The sequence below is a fragment of the Papaver somniferum genome, unplaced genomic scaffold (assembly GCF_003573695.1).
Source record: "Papaver somniferum cultivar HN1 unplaced genomic scaffold, ASM357369v1 unplaced-scaffold_70, whole genome shotgun sequence".
Lineage (NCBI taxonomy): Eukaryota > Viridiplantae > Streptophyta > Magnoliopsida > Ranunculales > Papaveraceae > Papaver > Papaver somniferum.
Window position 1 is genome coordinate 321318 of NW_020649860.1, and position 21262 is coordinate 342579.

General features: G+C 36.8%; 1 protein-coding gene across 15 annotated transcripts; it reads right to left on the reverse strand.

Moving 5' to 3' along the window:
• Positions 1 to 1442: 1442 nt before the first annotated feature.
• LOC113344010 lies at positions 1443 to 12882 on the reverse strand. Of its 15 annotated transcripts, XM_026588075.1 has the most exons (12): positions 12253 to 12882; positions 11655 to 11867; positions 11399 to 11464; positions 10964 to 11054; positions 10796 to 10881; positions 10509 to 10633; positions 9226 to 9893; positions 8733 to 9035; positions 8515 to 8624; positions 8332 to 8417; positions 5830 to 7585; positions 1443 to 1787 (listed from the first exon to the last, which is right to left on the reverse strand). In XM_026588075.1, exons 11-12 carry the CDS (start codon positions 7009 to 7011, stop codon positions 1761 to 1763), a joined length of 1209 nt encoding a protein of 402 aa, XP_026443860.1. In that variant the 5' UTR covers positions 7012 to 7585; positions 8332 to 8417; positions 8515 to 8624; positions 8733 to 9035; positions 9226 to 9893; positions 10509 to 10633; positions 10796 to 10881; positions 10964 to 11054; positions 11399 to 11464; positions 11655 to 11867; positions 12253 to 12882; the 3' UTR covers positions 1443 to 1760. The 15 variants fall into 15 exon arrangements, with proteins under 15 accessions (XP_026443860.1, XP_026443863.1, XP_026443858.1 ...); XM_026588078.1 differs by lacking the exon at positions 10964 to 11054; XM_026588073.1 differs by having other exon boundaries at positions 10964 to 11464.
• Between the last annotated feature and the right edge of the window lie 8380 nt (positions 12883 to 21262).

The window sequence follows — 21262 nt, forward strand, 5'->3', positions numbered from 1 at the left end:
AAGGGTATAAATTGGTTGCATTGATTGTTACCTGAAACCAACATAAGTAAGGGTTTATCACTGTTGATTTGGGTTATTGATACCTCTGATTTATTTCAGTTTTCCTTCTTCTAAACACATTCAAAACGTAATAAGTATCAACAATTTAAGAAAAGTCTATTTAAATCATGTAATTCGCTTAAAAGAAATTGCGGAATAGGCAGAAGGGATGAATGGAATACCATTTTCCCTATGACCTCATTGTCACAATTCTTCCACTTGACGTCCCTATCACCCGATTACTTCGGCTCATTCTGTGGAAAATTATTGTCGGTCTCCAATAAAGCAAGACTCCCGACATGGGTTATATTAGTAAAAGCAAGCTGCAGAGATAGCCAATGAATCACAAACTCGGTAAACATGATGGTTTGCCGAGCATTTTTGTTTCGTCCTCCCCTGCAAAACAAAAACCAAAGAGACCATGTGATTCACTCCGATGCTTTTCATTAGCTTGACCATAGATATGTGCAATTACCGACTAATTGAAAATTTTGGCTTAAACAAAACTTTTATAAAAAAATCAACTAAAATTTGTACAGAAATTGTATACTCGACCATCACCAACACTCCTGACCATTAGATTATGAGAAGATTACAACTACCTTTTTTCTCGCTTGTTCATACAAAAGAACAGCCTTTCCTCATTAAACTAATTATCAACATCTAAACCTTACAAAATTCAAACACAATATGAAAATTAACCAAATTTAAAAAAGAATCAAGAGTGCGATCGAAAGTAACTGATATGAAATTTAGATAAATAGTTTGAATTTGATATTACCCAAAGAGACAGATTGCACTGATGGCTTTAAGAACTTCTTTCAGCATCAACCACATCACCAAATTCTTTGACCTGCGGTGAAATAAGATGAAAAATTCAAAAAAAAAAAAGAACAGATTCTTGGTTTAGGGTTCGCAGATAATAGAGAGCTTTATCAACAGTTCACAACTATCTCTAATTTCCATCTCAAATCGAACACAATCAAACCCAGATCCAACAATCACCATCTTCACTGATTCTCGATTGAAACCCTAAATCAAACCATAACAGCAAACACCAAATCTTCTTAAGCAACAACATCTTGTAACAAATTCAAGTAAAACCCCTCCCGAATCTCTAATTTCTTCCTTAATCTTTAATTAATTAATGGCACTTCCGCTGATTTGAATCCAACCCAAAAATCCCCAATTACAACACAGCCCCAGAAATCCCCAATTACAGAACAACCCCAGATTTGTTGTTGTCGACTGCCATCTTCATCCACTAAACAGTGGACCGATTCGGTGTCACTGAACAGTGGATCGATTCGTTGTATGAAATATGAAATATAGATTATTTTTTTGCTAGGAAAATAAAATTCATTGATATTAATGAGAGATTACAGTTTGAGGGAGAAAATTTTGGTGATTGTTGACATCCCATTCTCCTGAAATTCTCAACATTCTACTGTGTTTTGCAGCTATGTCTGCTAAGCTATTATGATCTCTCTTAAGATGAATGAATCTAAGAGGAGAACTATCTTTTAAAAGGAAAAGAAAATCATCTAATAAAGAGCATGAGGTCCAACTAGTTTGGCCTTTGCTATTATTCAGATAAGCTATAATATTTTTAGCATCACTGATAATGTAAAAGTTCTGGAAGTTATTTCTTTTAATCCAACTTGCAGCCTCCAGGATTGCTGCACTTTCAGCTACTTCGGAACTTGCACTCCTTCCTGAGACTAGCTTGCATCCCTTGAAGTCACCTGCTGAGGTTAAGGCCACAATTCCAAAACCAGATTCATTAGTATTTTTGTTAAAGGAAGCATCACAGAAGATTAGAAGACTTTCATGTGATACAGATTCAAAAAAATGAGACGCAATATCAGGAACCACATTAGTTATTTGGGCACAGATACAGGGGCAAAAACATTCATAGTTTCACCCGCAGTTCTTATAGCATTTCTAGCAGTAATCTGCGGGTTTAAGTGTATGTTATCAAACACTTTCGAGCATCTGTCTTTCCAGAGGCACCAGGCCACAGTAAGGACAATAGACGATTTATCTTGCAGAGTTTTGTATGTGAGCCATTTAGAAATCCATTCCTTAATACTGATGTTAGTATCAGAATCCTGCAAAACAGAGGAACTAATAACATGGATGTTTGACCACATATTTTTAGAAAATTGACAGTGAAGTAACATATGTTCTAGAGTTTCAGAAACACCAGAGTTACATGATTTACACCTATCATCATGAGTGTGGTTGAATCTAGCTAGTTTGCTACCAGTGGGTAGAATATTTTCAAAGCACTTCCATATAAACAATTGGGTTCTAGGAAAAAGATGGGACTTCCAAATAGCCTTATGTGTTTCAAAATCAGGATTGGGACTAGAATTATGAGGCAATTCATTAGCTAGCAGTTTATAGACAGATTTTACAGTTAAGATACCATTACTGTTGTATGGCCAAATCAAAGTGTCACAACCAGAAATTGGAATTCTCATACTGCACATTTTTTTGACAATTATCACTAGTAAAAAATGACTCAATTAAATGTATCCTCCAAGTTTTAGACTCATGATTGATAAACTCAGCAACTTTATAGTTGGGGTTTGGATAATTGACACACAATGGCTGAGAAGGGTTTAGAATCCAGTTGTCAGTGAAGGCTTGAACTGTACTACCATCTCTAATGTCCCAATAAGCATGTTGTTTTAAGATATCCAGACCATGACAAATACTAGACCACACCCAAGACATAGACCAAGGTTTCTTATAATGGAGAGGTGACAGTTCTTAAAATACTTGCACTTGAGAATTTGAACCCACAGATCATTAGGAGAGTGAATGAGCAACCAAGCAGTTTTGGTTAAAAGAGCTAGGTTCATTTTTTTCAGGTTTCTTAAGCCTAACCCACCCTGCAGTTTATGTGTACACATTTTTTCCCATTTTCTAAAGTAGTAACCCTTATGACCATTTTTTCCCCACCAGAAGTCTCTTTGGGACTGCTCCATTTGTTAATAATATTGTCAGGGAGCAGAAAAGAGTTCATATGATAGTTAGATGAAGATTTTAAGGTATGCTGAACAAGAATGGATCTGCCTGATTGAGCTAATTGTTTACCTTTCCATTTAGACACTCTAGAATCATGATGAGTGTTTAAATGTGACATACTCTCAGTCCTATTTCTGGTAATAAAGAGAGGTATACCTAGATACTTTTCATTAAGTTCTATCTTCCTAACATTCATAGCTCTAATAAGAGAAACACAATGATCAGGTTGAACATTCTTACTGAAAACATATGCAGACTTCTCAAAATTTATCATTTGACCAGAAATACTACTAAAATCTCTAATCAAAGACATAAGATTACTTGATTATAACGAGTAGCTTTAGTAAAAAGCAGACAATCATCTGCAAAAAGCAGATGTGATATACTAGGAGCTTCTTTAGTCACTTTCAAACCATGAATTAAGTTAGAATGTTCAGCATGTTTGAGATATCTAGAAAAAGATTCCATGCACAAAATGAACAGATAAGGAGACAATGGGTCTCCTTATCTGAGTCCTCTGATAGGAGAAAAAGAAGTGCATGGAGAACCATTTAAAAGAATGCTGATATTTGTGGTACTTATACACTGAGAAATTAATTGACACCAGTAATCTGAGAACCCAAATTTCTTAAGAACAACAATTAGGAAGGGCCATTCTACTCTATCAAAGGCCTTAGACATGTCAAGTTTAAGGCCCATGATGCTCTATCCTTTTTTGTTTTCATAGTATGAACTAGCTCATGGGAAATCACCACATTGTTTTGAATGTTTCTACCAGGTACATATGCAGCCTGGTATGGTGATATAATTTTTCCTAGCAAAGATTTCATTCTATTTACAAGGATCTTAGAGATGATCTTATAATTAGAGTTGCATAGAGAGATAGGCTTAAAATCAGCTGGAGTAGTAGGCTTATTCACCTTAGGAATCAAAGAAATAAATGTATGATTCATTTCCTTTAGAAGATGTTTGGAATCAAAGAAACTCTTGACTGTTTCCAAAACATTTTGCTCAAGCAAATTAAGATTTTGTTTATAAAATCTAGGGGGAAACCCGTCTGGACCAGGGGCAGTCCAAGGGGTCATTTGCTTGATAGTGTTCATGATCTCATCAAGAGTAATGAGACTCAAAAGCTTATCATTGTCCTCATTAGTGACACATCTGTCTATGCAATTTAAAAAATCATCATTCAGAGTAGGATTTGTTGTAATAGAAATACTCTTAAAATGAGTAACAAGAAGGTCTTCAAGAGAATCTCTATCCTCAGACCATTGCCCATTAGTCAATTTTAAGAAACTAATGTGATTGAAATGCCTTCTTCTATTCACATAGGTGTGGTAATAAAAAAGTATTTCTATCATGGTTCTTAGTAAAATCAACCCTAGATTTCTGAGTATAAAAGGACTCTTGAGCTTTTTGAGCCAACTCAAGATTATGTTCAACTTCCTTTATGGCCTCATTGTTCTGAATAGAATAAGGATTATTATTCAGATGCTTGAGTTGATCAGTTAGAGAGAAAACTTTTTGATCAATATTACCATAGTGGGAAATATTCCATTTCTTAAGCTCATATTTAACATTTATAAGGCAGTTGATCATTTTAAAAGCATGACACCCCCTAACATTAATTCTATAGGCATCTCTAATAACTTGTTGACAAGTAGGATCTTTAAACCAACATTTAAAATATCTGTAGGGTATTTTTCCTTGATGGTCACTGCAATTAGTAACCAAGAGGATAGGTAAATGGTCAGAGCCTATTGCATCTATATGAAAAAGCTTTGAGTTATTATAGTGATGCAGCCAATGACCATTCACCAAAGCCCTGTCAAGTCTAGCTTTGACATTATCAGAATCGGATTGCCTATTAGACCAAGTAAACTGAGCACCTATATACCCTAAATCAGTCAAGTCAGATCTATCAATGACTTGTTGTATTATAGGGTATTCAGTGTTAGTTGGCCTAGTGTTGGCGGATCTTTCATGGGCAAACATAGTGATATTAAGATTACCAATTGAAACCCATGGAAGATTAATGTCAGCACAAATACTGTCAATGTGGTTCCATTGTGCAATTTTCTCATCATGGTAAGTAGAACCATAGAGAAAAGTAGCAAGGAACTCTGGCTTACTAGGATCATAAGAGATAGTTGTGTGAATCATCTTGTCAGTAGACTGGAAAATATTTAAAGTGAATCCACTCTTCCACAAAAGGGCAGTACCACCTGAGAGACCCAAAGAAGGGCATATCCAATTGTTAGGATAGTTGAATCTCTTAAGATATTGTCTCATTTTTGTAGAGTCATTTTTGGTTTCACACAAGAAGATAACATAAGGATTTTGATTTTTAATTTGATTCCACAAACTGTTTCAGGTATCAGGGTTACCGAAACCCTGACAATTCCAAGACAAGATTCTCGTATTTGAGATAACAAGATAAATACCATAATAGTTATGAAACATAAGAAGGATATTACAGGCAGGATTGATGGATAAGTATCTAGAGTAACAGCAAGGCACTAAACTGAAAGCAATGACAAGACTGAACCAGAGATAGCCAGGCAAATAACAATCAACAGAATTCAACAGGTGCAGGACAAGACAATTAGAATCATAAGTGAAATTGAGGACTGAAATAAAATAATCTTGCAAAAATAGTCTAGTAGTGAAATTACAACTAAAGTAAAAGAAATCACGGCAGAAATTTCTAGTATTATAAAAAATAAATGTAAAACTAGGGTTTTGATAAGAAACCTGATTAGCAGATGCAGCATTTCCATAGTGATTCCGAGAAGCCGCTCCCATATGTTCAGATTCTGCGCTATCAATTGCCTTAGATCGATTATCATCCATTGAATTAAGTTGGTATTCCATCCTATTTTCAGCTGAGAGATCGCTATAATCAATCATTTCTTCAGATCCGTTATTAGGACTTTGGTAAATGGGATTGTTGTGGGTAATCCGGCTATTGAGATTATGAGGTAAAGCAGTATTGTTTGTGGGTTTAATCTGAGAGCTTGTTTCTCTGGTGCGCTTATTTTTCCTCATTTCAGCATCTTCTATTTCTAGGTCTAGAATTCCTCCATTATGAGAAAGTTGAAACGGAGTGGTCGAAGAAGAAGAAGTATTATCAGTACCCTTGGATATTTCCACCCCTACATCCATTATATTGGCATCCTCAATTGTTATATAGGCAGCCAAAATTTTTTTCCCCTCTTCTGTCTGGCTCCATTCAGCGTATTCAGCCTCTGTCATAGCTTCCACTTTTTGTTCTTGAGCAAGTCTTTTACATTTTGTGTCTTCATGATCCACAACCCAACATTTCTTGCAGATCTCATAGGGCTGCATCTCGAAGTGATATATAACCCATTTCTTTTTGCCAGTAGGAGTAATGTACCATCCTCCGCGTCCGAGTGGTTCAGTAAGCTTGACTTCAATATAAACCGTGCCTGTGACACTTCCTCTCGGCTGCCTTCTCCTACCCTCTGAGTTGACCTTTATCCCTATATCCTTGCATATTTCATTAGTTAGCCTATCATTTAGAATGATATTACCCAGATTTCTCAACTTAACAGTCCAGACATGCTGTTCAAACTTATGTTCTGAGATAGATATGTTGGGATCGTACTGGATTAGTGACAGTAAGTATCCCATGATATCCCAGGTTTTCATTCTAACACCATTGAATGCATCTTCTTTTTGAAACCTAAAAAGAAATAGGTTTGTTCCTTTAGTAATGATTTCATATTTGCGATAACTTCTCCAGCGATTGTTTATTTCTTTCTTCACATCTTCATGATCTAGCGGATTCTTGAAGATTATTTTTCCAAGAAGACTAAAGGTAAATCCATCGGTATCTTCAACAGAAGGTTGAGCAGATGCAACTATTCTTCTTATTGATCTAAGAGGAGTAGAGACAGAACCAGATGTTTGCATATTTGTGAGAGTTCATAAGCTGGTTGTTGGTTTGAGGTGACATAGTTTTACCAGGATTTTTGGTGAAGAGATGAATTTTTCCAGTAACGCTTAGGGTTTTAGGATTCTGTTTATAAGTTGGATACCTAATTGGATTATGGAAATCTTTATATTGATGAGTATTATTCTGTTTCCATATTTGTTGGGAGAGAAGCAAAATATCTGGCTTAATATCATTGACCAGAAATTTGAATTTGAAAGAAACTTTCCCTGTGAATGAGCTATAATCACGGCAATGGGGTTTTACTGATTCAAACGCGTGGACTGACTCAGAACGGAGCTTAGAGGTGATGAATCTAAGTGCAGACATGGATGAAGATGTAGACTGAAGAAAGGATCTTCGATGCAGCAATATTGAGGAATGGAATACCAGGTTCAAAAACGACTTTTTGAAATCACACTAGATATGATGAGAACACAATAATACGACTATTATTTGAAGCAAACACTACTGTGACAAACAACAGAGATCTGAACTAGTAAATCACGACTGATTACCACCACTGGGAGCGACACCGGAATCGACTATGGAAATCTGCAAAACAAATTAAAACAACATAATATTAGAACTGAAATAATTAAAAGAATTCATAAAGAAAACCAAAAGAAACAATGAAGAAGAAGAGAACTACTAAGACTTCAAAACCCTTCAACAAGCGAGATTGAAGCTAAAATAAAGGTTGGATACTGATTCATCGAAATCTTTCGAGCAAAGAAGATTATACAAACAAAAATAGATACTGTAACATCACACAAAATGTAACGATAAAGCCTAGCTTCCAGCTGTTTTGCTAGCCGGAATTGAAAATTACTCCCTCGTGTGACAAGGTTGTGAGAATTTGTTATGTAGGAAACTTGAAATATATATTTAGGAGAAAGAGATTGGGGTTCGTATAGGTTGCAGATGAGAGAATAAAGAAGAAGTTTAACCATCTTTTTAGTTTTTTTTATGTTTAAACGTCCAGATATAATTTTATGTCAAGAATGGACGAACGGATATATCTTTCGCCCACGATATATCCTGGCCCCAGGATCGCCCGATCCAACGTTGGCTATGTCTCGCATTTTACTTTTTTTCTCACCCCCAGCAGCCTTTCCAGGCCACAGGATCGCCCGATCCTACGATCACGAATGACCCCCAACATAACCACAACTTTTACTACAATACTATGTTTAACGTACCTAACTATGCAGGGGATATTACATCACAAAAGAGCACATGCCATTTTCGAAGATCAAAAAAATAATTGAACAGAATTGCAAGCACATCATATAACTCACCAGCTCAGACACATAATTTATCCCTCGGTCACCTTCAAACTCATCGATTAACTGGTTTTTTATTCTTCTCCTGGTGCTCCATGAACCTGACAAAGAACCAAATAGAAAAGTAAATATAGTTTTCCAGGTTGATTCAAGTCTCCTTGTACCCATTAAGCCAGGTTGATTCAAGTCTCCTTGTACCCATTAAGCCAGTTCATACAGGTGTCCCCAACTGTAATGCTCAACAACACGTCATCCAGGGACTTATGAGGCTCGAAGGTCCCAAACTCATAAGGGCAGATACGTAAGATCTGCCATGAGAGCATCACCAGTTTGAGCTAATGGAAATATCAAAAAAACTGGAGATAAATAAGCTGAAACCATAGTACAAAACCCATTGTTTGAAGATAGTGACCAACCTTTTCGCAACTGCAAGGATGCATGAATATAAAAAGATTACTAATCTTTCTGTCCCATCTCTTCCAGCCAAAGCCTCGGCATTTTTTTTTATATGACCATGAGAAGAACCATGAACTACTACACTACAACAAATTGATTACTCGAATCCACCTCAATTCCCTTCACTCCTGAGTTCTGACTAATAAAAATAAAGAACATGCCCACCAATTTACACAATATCAAGAAAGAAACATCACCAGTATAAATTGGCTGCAATCCGACCAAGCAATGCAAGGGTATAAATTGGCTGCATTGATTGTTACCTGAAACCAACACAAGTAAGGGTTTATCACTGTTGATTTGGGTTATTGATACCTCTGATTTATTTCAGTTTCCCTTCTTCTAAACATATTCAAAACATAATAAGTATCAACAATTTAAGAAAAGTCTATTAAAAACATGTAATTCGCTTAAAAGAAATTGCGGAATAGGCAGAAGGGATGAACGGAATACCATTTCCCCTATGACCTCATTGTCACAATTCTTCCACTTGACGTCCCTATCACCTGATTACTTCGGCTCATTCTGTGGAAAATTATTGTTGGTCTCCAATAAACCAAGACTCCCGACATGGGTTATATTAGTAAAAGCAAGCTGCAGAGATAGCCACTGAATCACAAACTCGGTAAACATGATGGTTTGCCGAGCATTTTTGTTTCGTCCTCCCATGCAAAAACAAAACCAAAGACACCATGTGATTCACTCCGATGCTTTTCATTAGCTTGACCATAGATATCTGAAATTACGGACTAATTGAAAATTTTGGCTTAAACAAAACTTTTATAGAAAAATCAAATAAAATTTGTACAGAAATTGTATACCCGACCATCACCAGCACTCCTGACCATTAGATTATGAGAAGATTACAACTACCTTTTTTCTCGCTTGTTCATACAAAAGAACCTTTCCTCATTGAACTAATTATCAACATCTAAACCTTACAAAATTCAAACACAATATGAAAATTAACCAAATTTAAAAATGAATCAAGCGTTCGATCGAAAGTAACTAATATGAAATTTAGATAAAGAGTTTGAATTTGATATTACCGAAAGAGACATATTGCACTAATGGCTGTAAGAACTTCTTTCAGCATCAACCGCAGCACCAAATTCTTTGACCTGCGGTGAAATAAGATGAAAAATTCAAAAAAAAAAAAAGAGAACAGATTCTTGGTTTAGGGTTCGCAGATAACAAAGAGCTTCATCAACAGTTCACAATTATCTCTAATTTCCATATCAAATCGAACACAGTCAAACCAAGATACAACAATCACCATCTTCGCCGATTCTCGATTGAAACCCTAAATCAAACCATAACAGCAAACACCAAATCTTCTTAAGCAACATCTTCCTGTAACAAATTCAAGTAAAACCCCTCCCGAATCTCTAATTTCTTCCTTAATCTTTAATTGATTAATGGCACTTCCGCTGATTTGAATCCAACCGAAAAATCCCCCATTACAACACAGCCCCAGAAATCCCCAATTACAGAACAGCCCCAGATTTGTTGTTGTTGACCGCCATCTTCATCCACTGAACAGTGGACCGATTCGGTGTCACTGAACAGTGGACCGATTCGGTGTATGAAATATGAAATATAGATTTAGGAGAAAGAGATTGGGGTTCTTAATCGTATAGGTTGCAGAGGAGAGAATAAAGAAGAAGTTTAACCATCTTTTTAGTTTTCTTATGTTTAAACGACCAGATCTAACTTTATGTCAAGAATGGACGAACCGATATATCTTTCGCCCCCGATATATCCTGGCCCCAGGATCGCCCGATCAAACAGTGGCTACGTCTCGCGTTTTACTTTTTTTTCCTCCCCCAGCAGCCTTTCCAGGCCACAGGATTGCCCGATCCTACGATCACGAATGACCCCCATCATAACCACCACTTTTACTACAATATTATGTTTAACGTACCTAACTATGCAGGGGATATTGCATCACAAAGGAGCACATGCCATTTTCGAAGATCAAAAAATTAAGTGAACAGAATTGCAAGAACATCATATAACTCACCAGCTCAGGCACATAATTTATCCCTCGGTCACCTTCAAACTCATCGATTAACTGGTTTTTTATTCTTCTCATGGTGCTCCATGAACCTGACAAAGAACCAGATAGAAAAGTAAATATAGTTTTCCAGGTTGATTTAAGTCTCCTTGTACCCATTAAGCCAGTTCATACAGGTGTCCCCAACTGTAATGCTCAGCAACACGTCATCCAGGGACTTATGAGGCTCGAAGGTCCCAAACTCATAAGGGCAGATACGTAAGATCTGCCATGAGAGCATCACCAGTTTGAGCTAATGGAAATATCAAAAAAACTGGAGATAAATAAGCTGAAACCATAGTACAAAACCCATTGTTTGAAGATAGTGACCAACTTTTTCGCAACTGCAAGGATGCATGAATATAAAAAGATTACTAATCTTTCTGTCCCATCTCTTCCAGCCAAAGCCTCGGCATTTTTTTTACATGACCATGAGAAGAACCAAGAACTACTACACTACAACAAATTGATTACTCGAATCCACCTCAATTCCCTTCACTCCTGAGTTACGACTAATAAAAATAAAGAACATGCCCACCAATTTACACAATATCAAGAAAGAAACATCACCAGTATAAATTGACTGCAATCCGACCAAGCAATGCAAGGGTATAAATTGGCTGCATTGATTGTTACCTGAAACCAACATAAGTAAGGGTTTATCACTGTTGATTTGGGTTATTGATACCTCTGATTTATTTCAGTTTTCCTTCTTCTAAACACATTCAAAACATAATAAGTATCAACAATATAAGAAAAGTCTATTTAAATCATATAATTCGCTTAAAAGAAATTGCGGAATAGGCAGAAGGGATGAACGGAATACCATTTTCCCTATGACCTCATTGTCACAATTGTTCTACTTGACGTCCCTATCACCTGATTACTTCGGCTCATTCTGTGGAAAATTATTGTCGGTCTCCAATAAGCAAGACTCCCGACATGGGTTATATTAGTAAAAGCAAGCTGCATAGATAGCCACTGAATCACAAACTCGGTAAACATGATGGTTTGCCGAGCATTTTTGTTTCGTCCTCCCCTGCAAAACAAAAACCAAAGAGACCATGTGATTCACTCCAATGCTTTTCATTAGCTTGACCATGGATATCTGCAATTAACGACTAATTGAAAATTCTGGCTTAAACAAAACTTTTATAGAAAAATCAATTAAAATTTGTACAGAAATTGTATACCCGACCATCACCAGCACTCCTGACCATTAGATTATGAGAAAATAACAACTACCTTTTTTCTCGCTTGTTCATACAAAAGAATAGCCTTCCCTCATTGAACTAATTATTAACATCTAAACCTTACAAAATTCAAACACAATATTTAAATTAACCAAATTTAAAAAAGAATCAAGCGTTCGATCGAAAGTAACTAATATGAAATTTAGATAAAGAGTTTGAATTTGATATTACCGAAAGAGACAGATTGCACTGATGGCTGTAAGAACTTCTTTCAGCATCAACTGCAACACCAAATTCTTTGACCTGCGGTGAAATAAGATGAAAATTCAAAAAAAAAGAACAGATTCTTGGTTTAGGGTTCGCAGATAACAGAGAGCTTCATCAACAGCTCACAACTATCTCTAATTTCCATCTCAAATCGAACACAGTCAAACCCAGATCCAACAATCACCATCTTCGCCGATTCTCGATTGAAACCCTAAATCAAACCATAACAGCAAACACCAAATCTTCTTAAGCAACAGCTTCATGTAACAAATTCAAGTGAAACCCCTCCCGAATCTCTAATTTCTTCCTTAATCTTTAATTGATTAATGGCACTTCCACTGATTTGAATCCAACCCAAAAATCCCCAATTACAACACAACCCCAGAAATCCCCAATTACAGAACATCCCCAGATTTGTTGTTGTTCACTGCCATCTTCATCCACTGAACAGTGGACCGATTCGGTGTCACTGAACAGTGGACCGATTCGGTGTCACTGAACAGTGGGCCATTCGGTGTATGAAATATGAAATATAGATTTAGGAGAAAGAGATTGGGGTTCGTATAGGTTGCAGCGGATAGAATAAAGAAGAAGTTTAACCATCTTTTTAGTTTTCTTGTGTTTAAACGGCCAGATCTAATTTTATGTCAAGAATGGACGAACGAATATATCTTTCGCCCACGATATATCCTGGACCCAGGTCGCCCGATCCGACGGTGGCTATGCCTCGCGTTTTACTTTTTTCTTCCTCCCCCAGCAGCCTTTCCAGGCCACAGGATCGCCCGATCCTACGATCACGAATGACCCCCATCATAACCACCACTTTTTCTTAATAAAGAGAAATATATATATAGAAGTTAGAGCTTCACCCAGCTGAACTCACAATATTCTATATTTACAATATTCTTGATGGGTCAGTAGACCGACTTTGTTTTACCGCAAGCGCACCGTGTCAAAATGAGCACACAATAGCAAGCATGGTTCCTTCCCTCAAGGAGTGTTTTTTTTTATAAGTCAAAATTTGTATTAATAGATAACAAAATTTACAAAGTATAGTTTACAAGAAAAGAGGTCACATCAACCCCAAAAACTTGTAAACTACTTAAAACGATAATAAGAAACATTTGGATATTCAACTGAATTTAAAAAAGGTGGTCTTCCATCATAATGTATTCCCACTTCATTAGCAAGTAAACATCCACGTTTAGCCATTTTATCCCTCAAAGAGTGTGAAACATACTACTAATACTACTGACTAACCAAGATTCAATATTTCAGAGATTGTTGTACTAAGAAAATAAATTAATGTGCAAATAAAGCAATTGTATAAAGATTGTAAATCAAGGATGTGGATATATTAGGTATACGGAATCCCTTGCAGGCTAAATTTCACTTATGTCTCTCACAAAGGTCTATAATTTTACTCATGCACAATTGCAAACCTAGCTAATGATACATGGAAGATATGACGTTTAAGATTTATTGACAAGTCGTAATACAAGTTATGTTTGTTCTCAACCTTAAGTAGAAATCCTAAGAACTGATCATACAAGGCCTAAATAGTCTGAGAATATTCATAAATCAATTGGTAACAAAGTTCAATGAGAAATTCTATCAACCTAACAATAGACTATACATGGCATAGAATATGAGAAATTGAAGAGAAAATAAACCATTGAAGAGAAACTCAAACACATGACATTAAGCTCAAGTTGGTGAAAACCCTTGTTTAAGAACATAAGTAATTTAAACCTACAAGTTCATCCTTCACTGACCAGTTTTTGACCCTGATATGTTATAGATATTGAAACAGCTAACACAAGAATAAAACACAAGCATTTTGCAATAGAATGTTCTGATTTTATTTCTATAGCGAAGAACTTACAATGTTTACCTCTTAGGTTAATTTTCTGCCCTAGGTATTGCTTCTTCTTCTTGCTTGTTTCCTACTAGTAATTCCTCTAGTTTTCTGCCATGTCCTCTACAAGCACTCTAGATGCCTATTTATAGGTTTAGGACTACGCTAAAACTAGTAATACACAAATTAGGAAAAACTCTCCTATTTTTGTAACCTTCTAGAAATAAAAGTCTACTGTTCCTTCTAATAATAGAACTCTACTTATAGAATTACTTGGAAAACAATTCAGTGACGTTTTGGACCTAGGAATAGGGTATTCTAATGGGCCTATACCTAAAAAAGGATCAGACCTCCCCCATTTGGAGGTTTTTGGTCCCTCAAAAGCATTGAGTTAAGATGCGGGAAAGTTTAGCTTGCAGCCGCACTCTTGAGTACCACTTTGCACGCTTTAAAATCTTCCTGTTGCGATGTTCTTGGAACAATTCTTGTTTTCAAACTCCAGTCATCTCTGTCTTTTTGCTAAGAATTGGGTCTTCTTTTGTTACTTCCCTTAGAGCTAAGTCTTGCGCAACTTGTAATGATGGCGACTCATTTTGCTCTTCAAGTAGCTTGATTTCTGGTTCAACACGCTGTTTTGGTGGTACCTTCTGCGACTGTTGCAGGGTGTCTTCAAACCCTTCTAACAACTATTGCAGATCGTTCTTTTTGGTTTTAGTGCACTCACAAGAGTTTGCACAAACCAATTCACCAGGTTCTTTGACAGCTTGTCGAACCGTGAGTAGACTAAACCTCTGATTAGTGTTGAGTAGACTAAACTTCTGATTAGTGTTTACTAAATGTTGCGCAGCCATAAGTTGTAGTTTCTTCTTTTCTTTAGAAGCTAGAATATGAAATCTTTTTCCATCTTTTACCAGCTTCCAAATATTTTCTCTTCGTAAGTATGTTGCATCTATGTCTTATAGGTAAGGACTACCTAAAACAATGTGACACACATATAATGGGACAACATCGCATGTCACCTGATCCATGTATTTCCCGTTAATGGAGAATTTGAAGGTACATTGAGCCTTCACTTGCATTTATGTTTCCTTCTTCAACCATCCTAACGGGTATGGATTAGAGTGTGGTGTTGTCTTCATATTCAGTTTCTTCACAAGTTGCTCAGATATCAAATTTTGTTGTGATCAGCTATCAAACAAAGTAAGGACCTGTGTCTTGTCGACTTGAGCATACACCCAAAATAGTTATTCTTTAACAGATTCTGGTGTAGCTGATTCTGGACCAGTGACTTTTTCTGTTGTCGCAGTTGCGACCCCTTTTCTTGTCATCATCAGAATTTTGTGATCAGGTTGAGGTGAACCGTCGATTACCTCATCTTCCTCTTCTTCGTTTTATTCTTTATTGTAGATGGTTGTGGCAGTTTGCTTACGGTCTTTCCACCATGCTGGTTTCAACTCCGTATGCAATTTCCAACATCCTTCCTTCGAGTATCGATCAGTTTTGCAGTTTGCACAGTATTGGTTGGTTTTGTTTGACATAACATGATATATCCTCTCCTCTTTACGAGTAGTGTTCACAATCTCTCATTCGTTTCTTGATTGCCTTGCTTCATAGGGTTGACTCTTCATCTCGATATACATAGCTTTCTTGCAAGCATCGTCAATGTCTGTTACTCCAAATAATGCAAGTTCTGTCCGTATAGCAAAAGGTAATCCCCATTTATACTTCTCAAGGGTTTCTGGATCTCTCAGGTTCACATTCAATGCTATAGCTTGCTTGCGGAATTCAGTAGTGTATTCTTGCACGTTTCGCCCTTTCACTTGTCGCAAGAACTGCCATTGTTCGCGCAGTCGTTCTTTATAACCAATAGTATAGAACAGATTTCGGATAGCAGTTGCAAACTGCTTCCATGTTGTCACCGGAGTATCTAAACCTGATGTATATGCCTCCCACCAAATAAGAGCATGACCATCAAGTCTAAGTCTAGCAAAACTTACCCTTTGCTCCTCGGTAAATCCTGTGGTGCTGAAATATACTTCCAAAGACTTGAGCCAGCCATCCAACTTCTCTGGATTCAAATCCCCATTGTATGCTGGGATTTCAATTATTGCCTCTACTTTGAATGGTGAATTATCAATGAACTCTGGATGTTCTTCCAAATCTTTTGATTCTGAACCATCTTTTGATTTGGAATATGTAGCTCCTAATCCTTTTAGAATCTCTTTTATATATTTTATATCAGACTTCAAGGTTTTCATATCTTCCTCAAATTTCTCCATAGTGTTTCCTTGCAGATTCGATGATGATAACGTGGCTGATGTTCTTTTTCTTCTATCAATATCAGGATCTAATGGGAATACCTCGTTACCCTTGGATCGAAGCCCTTCCATTCATCGCCGAAAAATTGCTTAATTACCTTCTAGCTCTAGATACCACTGATCAGTTTTTGACCCTGATATGTTATAGATATTGAAACAGCTAACACAGGAATGAAACACAAGTATTTTGCAATAGAATGTTTTGATTTTATTGTTATAACGAAGAACTTACAATGTTTACCTCTTAGGTTAATTTTCTGCCCTAGGTATTGCTTCTTGTTCTTGCTTGTTTCCTGCTAGTAATTCCTCTAGTTTTCTGCCGTGTCCTCTACAAGCACTCTAGATGCTTATTTATAGGTTTAGGACTATGCTAAAACTAGTAATACACAAAGTAGGAAAAACTCTCCTATTTTTGTAACCTTTTAGAAATAAAAGTCTACTATTCCTTCTAATAATAGAATTCTACTTCTAGAATTACTTGGAAAGCAATTCAGTGATGTTTTGGACCTAGGAATAGGGTATTCTAATGGGCATATACCTAAAAACGGATCATTCACCCTAAAAAGTAGTTTAGCTAGACATGGTTTTGTTCAAATCCATAGAAAATGATATAAAGATTGTCAAACTAAGAATATCAATAACAGAAAAGCAAAGAAAGCTAAACCTAGTTTTTTCCCCTGTATATGGCGTATCCTCCCAACTGACTCTGTTGTTGTTTATATTGTTTATATAGCAGCTGCCGAATGAGACCTAACAATACTCGCTGAAACCCAATCCAAGTGCAGGCCATGACTTCAAATGCAGGCCATCAGTAAAGTTCGGCCACTGTCAACCACATCTTGGTCTCTGTCCATCTAGGCACCAACTTCACCTGTTTGATTCCATTGCGGCATTTTCTAAAGCACCAGACTCATGTCTATAACACCAACTCCACTTCCCTGTCTGTCTAGGGACTACCCCCACTTTCCTGTCAACTCCTGAACTTGTGAATCTCGTCATCAGTGGATGTAAACACACCCGAATATCCTCCAAAGATCCAGACTTACTCCACTCAAACAAACACCCCTTCATATACACTTCTCCATTTTCCCGATTAACTCAAGCCATCTCCAAATTCAGTTCACGCCAAACCCAAAACTCCATTCCTGTTGTTTGAGCTATTATGCAACTCCAGCAATCCCTCAAAACATCACTGCTTGCCTTCAATCGACCAACACAAATTGAATCCAAAACCCAACAACTTGTTGCTCTTTCTTTTAATTTCAAAACCCACAAAATTCAATTGATGTTGCTGCATTGGTTCTCAATTGAAAACTTTCATTTAAACGCAATCTCGGGTTCCATCTAAACCACTCAGTCTCAACTGTTGTTGCTGGATTGAGATGATTAAAAGTCCATTCAACCCTCTATGTTCACAGCCGAGAACCAATGACAATACCCGTAGCAGTAACATCAATTCTTCGACCTAATTTTACTCAAGAACAACAAATTTCAGTTTGCACCAGAAATCCCAAGGTCAGACCATATTGTTGATGTCAAATTTCAATCCCTGTTGCATACCCACATGAGAACCCCCAGATTCAATCGCCATTGTTGGAAAAAGAATGAAATTATTGGCTTGAATCTCGACCCCAAAACTCCACAGATCCACTCTCGTTGATACTGTAGAAACTTGAAGTAATCAGCACCTGCATCTCCTGGATCTTTCTCACTGAATCTCGATCTCTCGCCATTGAAAATGGTTATGATAGTAGCTAGGAAAAATGAGAAATCCTCCACTAAAATTCAAGATTGCTAATAGGGGTACCAAATTGCTTGGGGGTGTACCAAAATACATATAGGACAAAATAACCATTGTCTTTGGGTTGGTATATCCCCAAGCAAAATGGCACCCCCCATTAGCAGCCTTGCTAAAATTGATGCTCAGATCCTTTTTCTTTTGATAAGAAAGAAATGAAGATGTTAGAGTGACAGACCACAAAAGGAATGTGGTAGGAGAGCTGCCACGTTTCACTTTCTTTTAGCACCTACTGGACCTGACTTGTTTGAATAAGCAGAGACCATTCTTTGCCTTGGACATGTCATGGCATATGTAGCCAAGCAGGTGGTGCGGCCCATAAGCTCCGACTCCTGGCAATGCAAGTCGCAAGTGCCAATTTAGCTTCTAAGCCATTTATCCTTCGGTGATCAGATTTCACTTGTAATTCCTGAAAATAACTAAAAACAATATTATTAGCTAGCTAACGAGACCTAGCTAGTGTAAATGCGGGTATAAAAATGTCGCACTTTCGTGCTTATCAAATTCCCCCACACTTCCATTTTGCTAGTCCCGAGCAAAACAGAAAATGGACCCGCTCAACAGCTGATCATATACAAAACTTCAAGACCCGCTCAACAACTATTCATCATTATTTTTTATTTTTATTTTTGTGGACCCGCTCAACAGCTGATCAATGATAAGAAAACACCCTACAATAGACCCCTCAACAGTTGATCATAGCAATTTTTTTAAAAAAAATTTAGACCCGCTCAACAGTTGGTCATAACATGCAAGAAAACTCCTAAAATAAACCCTCTCAACAACTGGTCATAACATGAATAACCTACAGAAATCTAAAGTGTTAACCGCTCCCCCACACTTAATCATTACATTATCCTCAATGTAATTGAGTCTTCCAACGTAAAAGTCAAGATGGGAAAATTCACAAGCGAACAAATAAAAATAAAAGATAAAGAAAAGGGAACAAATCTAGTGGGTTGACTCCCACAAAGAAAAATCCAATGGGTTGTGAAAAAGTGGGGATCTAACAACCTCACCCAATATTTCGCTTAGCAATCTGTATGGAATAACACCAATATACTTTTAAGAGAATCAACTAGACAGTCAGACTCAATCTTAGTAAAAAGTATATCAAAAAGTTATACCTCAATTTCCCGATTCAATCCTAACTCAAGCAAATAGAAATATAAGAGTCTGATTGAATACAAGAGAAATAACTTGAACGGTACCAAAGACCAATGTTCAAGGATCAATCAGTTTGAATCAACAACCAAATGTTGGATTTACCAATTGATCGATTCAACGCACAACCTGTGATATTTCAATTATATAAAAAAACATAATGCGGAGAAGAAATAACACAGACACCAAAATTTTTGTTAACGAGGAAACCGCAAATGCAGAAAAACCCCGGGACCTAGTCCAGATTGAACACACACTGTATTAAGCCGCTACAGACATTAGACTACTACAAACTAACTTCGGTCTGGATTATAGTTGAACCCCAATCAATCTCACACTGATCCAAGGTACAGTTGTGCTCCTTACGTATATGATCCCAGCAGGATACCACACACTTGATTCCCTTAGATGATCTCACCCACAACTAAGAGTTGTTACGACCCAAAGTCGAAGACTTCAATAAACAAATATGTATCAAAAAGAAAAGTCTATAGTGATAGATAAATATGTCTCCCACGGAAATACCTACGAGTTTTGTTCCGTCTTTTGATAAATCAAGGTGCACATGAACCAATTGATATACTGAACTTATATTCCCGAAGAACAACCTAGAAATATCAATCACCTCACAATAATCTTAATCGACTAGCGAAACAAGATATTGTGGAATCACAAACGATGAGATGAAGATGTTTGCGACTACTTTTCTATCTTTCCTATCGAAGAAATTAATCTCAAGCCAATCTTACGATTGCACTCAATCACGATAGAAACAACAAGATCAGATCACGCAACTACAGAGAAAATAGTTGGGTCTGGTTTCACAATCCCAACGAAGTCTTCAAGTCGTTAACCTACAGGGTCTCGATAGAAACCTAAGGTTAAAGGAGAATCGACTCTAGCTTATACAACTAGTATCTCACAAGAGGTGTGGGGATTAGGTTTCCAGTTGTTAGAGTTCTCCTTTATATAGATTTCAAATCAGGGTTTGCAATCTAAGTTACATAGGTAACAAAGCATTTAATATTCACCGTTAGATGAAAACCTGATTAGATCCAAGCTAATATCTTTCAACCGTTGTATCGAACTTAACTTGTTATACACAAATGAAATGCACGTTCACTTAGGTTTGTGTAACCGTACCTAAACGTGTACACCTAGTTGGTTCAACAATAGTTAACCATTGGTTATCCATATGAGCACTTTCATATCAACCTTATTCATCTTCACCATAACTAGTTCAAATGACTCAAATGAACTAGTTTAGAGAGTTGTTCAATTGCTTAGATCTCATAGATGTATACAAGACACAATCGAAGCACAAACGATTTTGATTCACTCGGAACGATTCATGAACATTATAGCCACGGTTTGCAAAGACTGCATTCCTTAGTTTATATATGTCTTAGTTCATGAATAAATCGTTTTTAGAAAATAACCCACTTAAGTACGCATACGGGTACGCATACTTAAGTACCCGTACTGAGCTTGTTTTCAGTTCAAAAACTCCAGCAAAAATTCAAGGGATGTGAACTTCCGACAGTATGCGTATGGGTACGCGGACTTAGCTCTGGTCATCCTGAACCAGCAAAGTACGCATACTTTGGTTCAAGAATTTTGGACTTACACAAGTATGAATGCACATACAATGTTTATATCCAAACATGGTTATATATTCTAAACTCTCATTTCAATCATTGAAACATGCTTAGAGGATGTTACATAGTGGTTATTCACACACTATTTTTCATCAAAGCGATTTTCAAGAGATTGGAACAATCAACATGACTTTCGTCATGAGTAAAGACAAACTTGGCCAAAGCGAAAGCTTACCAA

Excerpts from the sequence above, each read along its gene's own strand:
- LOC113344010 (XM_026588079.1), bottom strand. The coding sequence starts at position 7,011 with ATGCAAACATCTGGTTCTGTCTCTACTCCTCTTAGATCAATAAGAAGA. Across the intron at positions 1,788-5,829 it reads ATGCTGCATCTGCTAATCAG|CAGGTGACTTCAAGGGATGC; the intron begins GTTTCTTATCAA and ends CCTTAACCTCAG.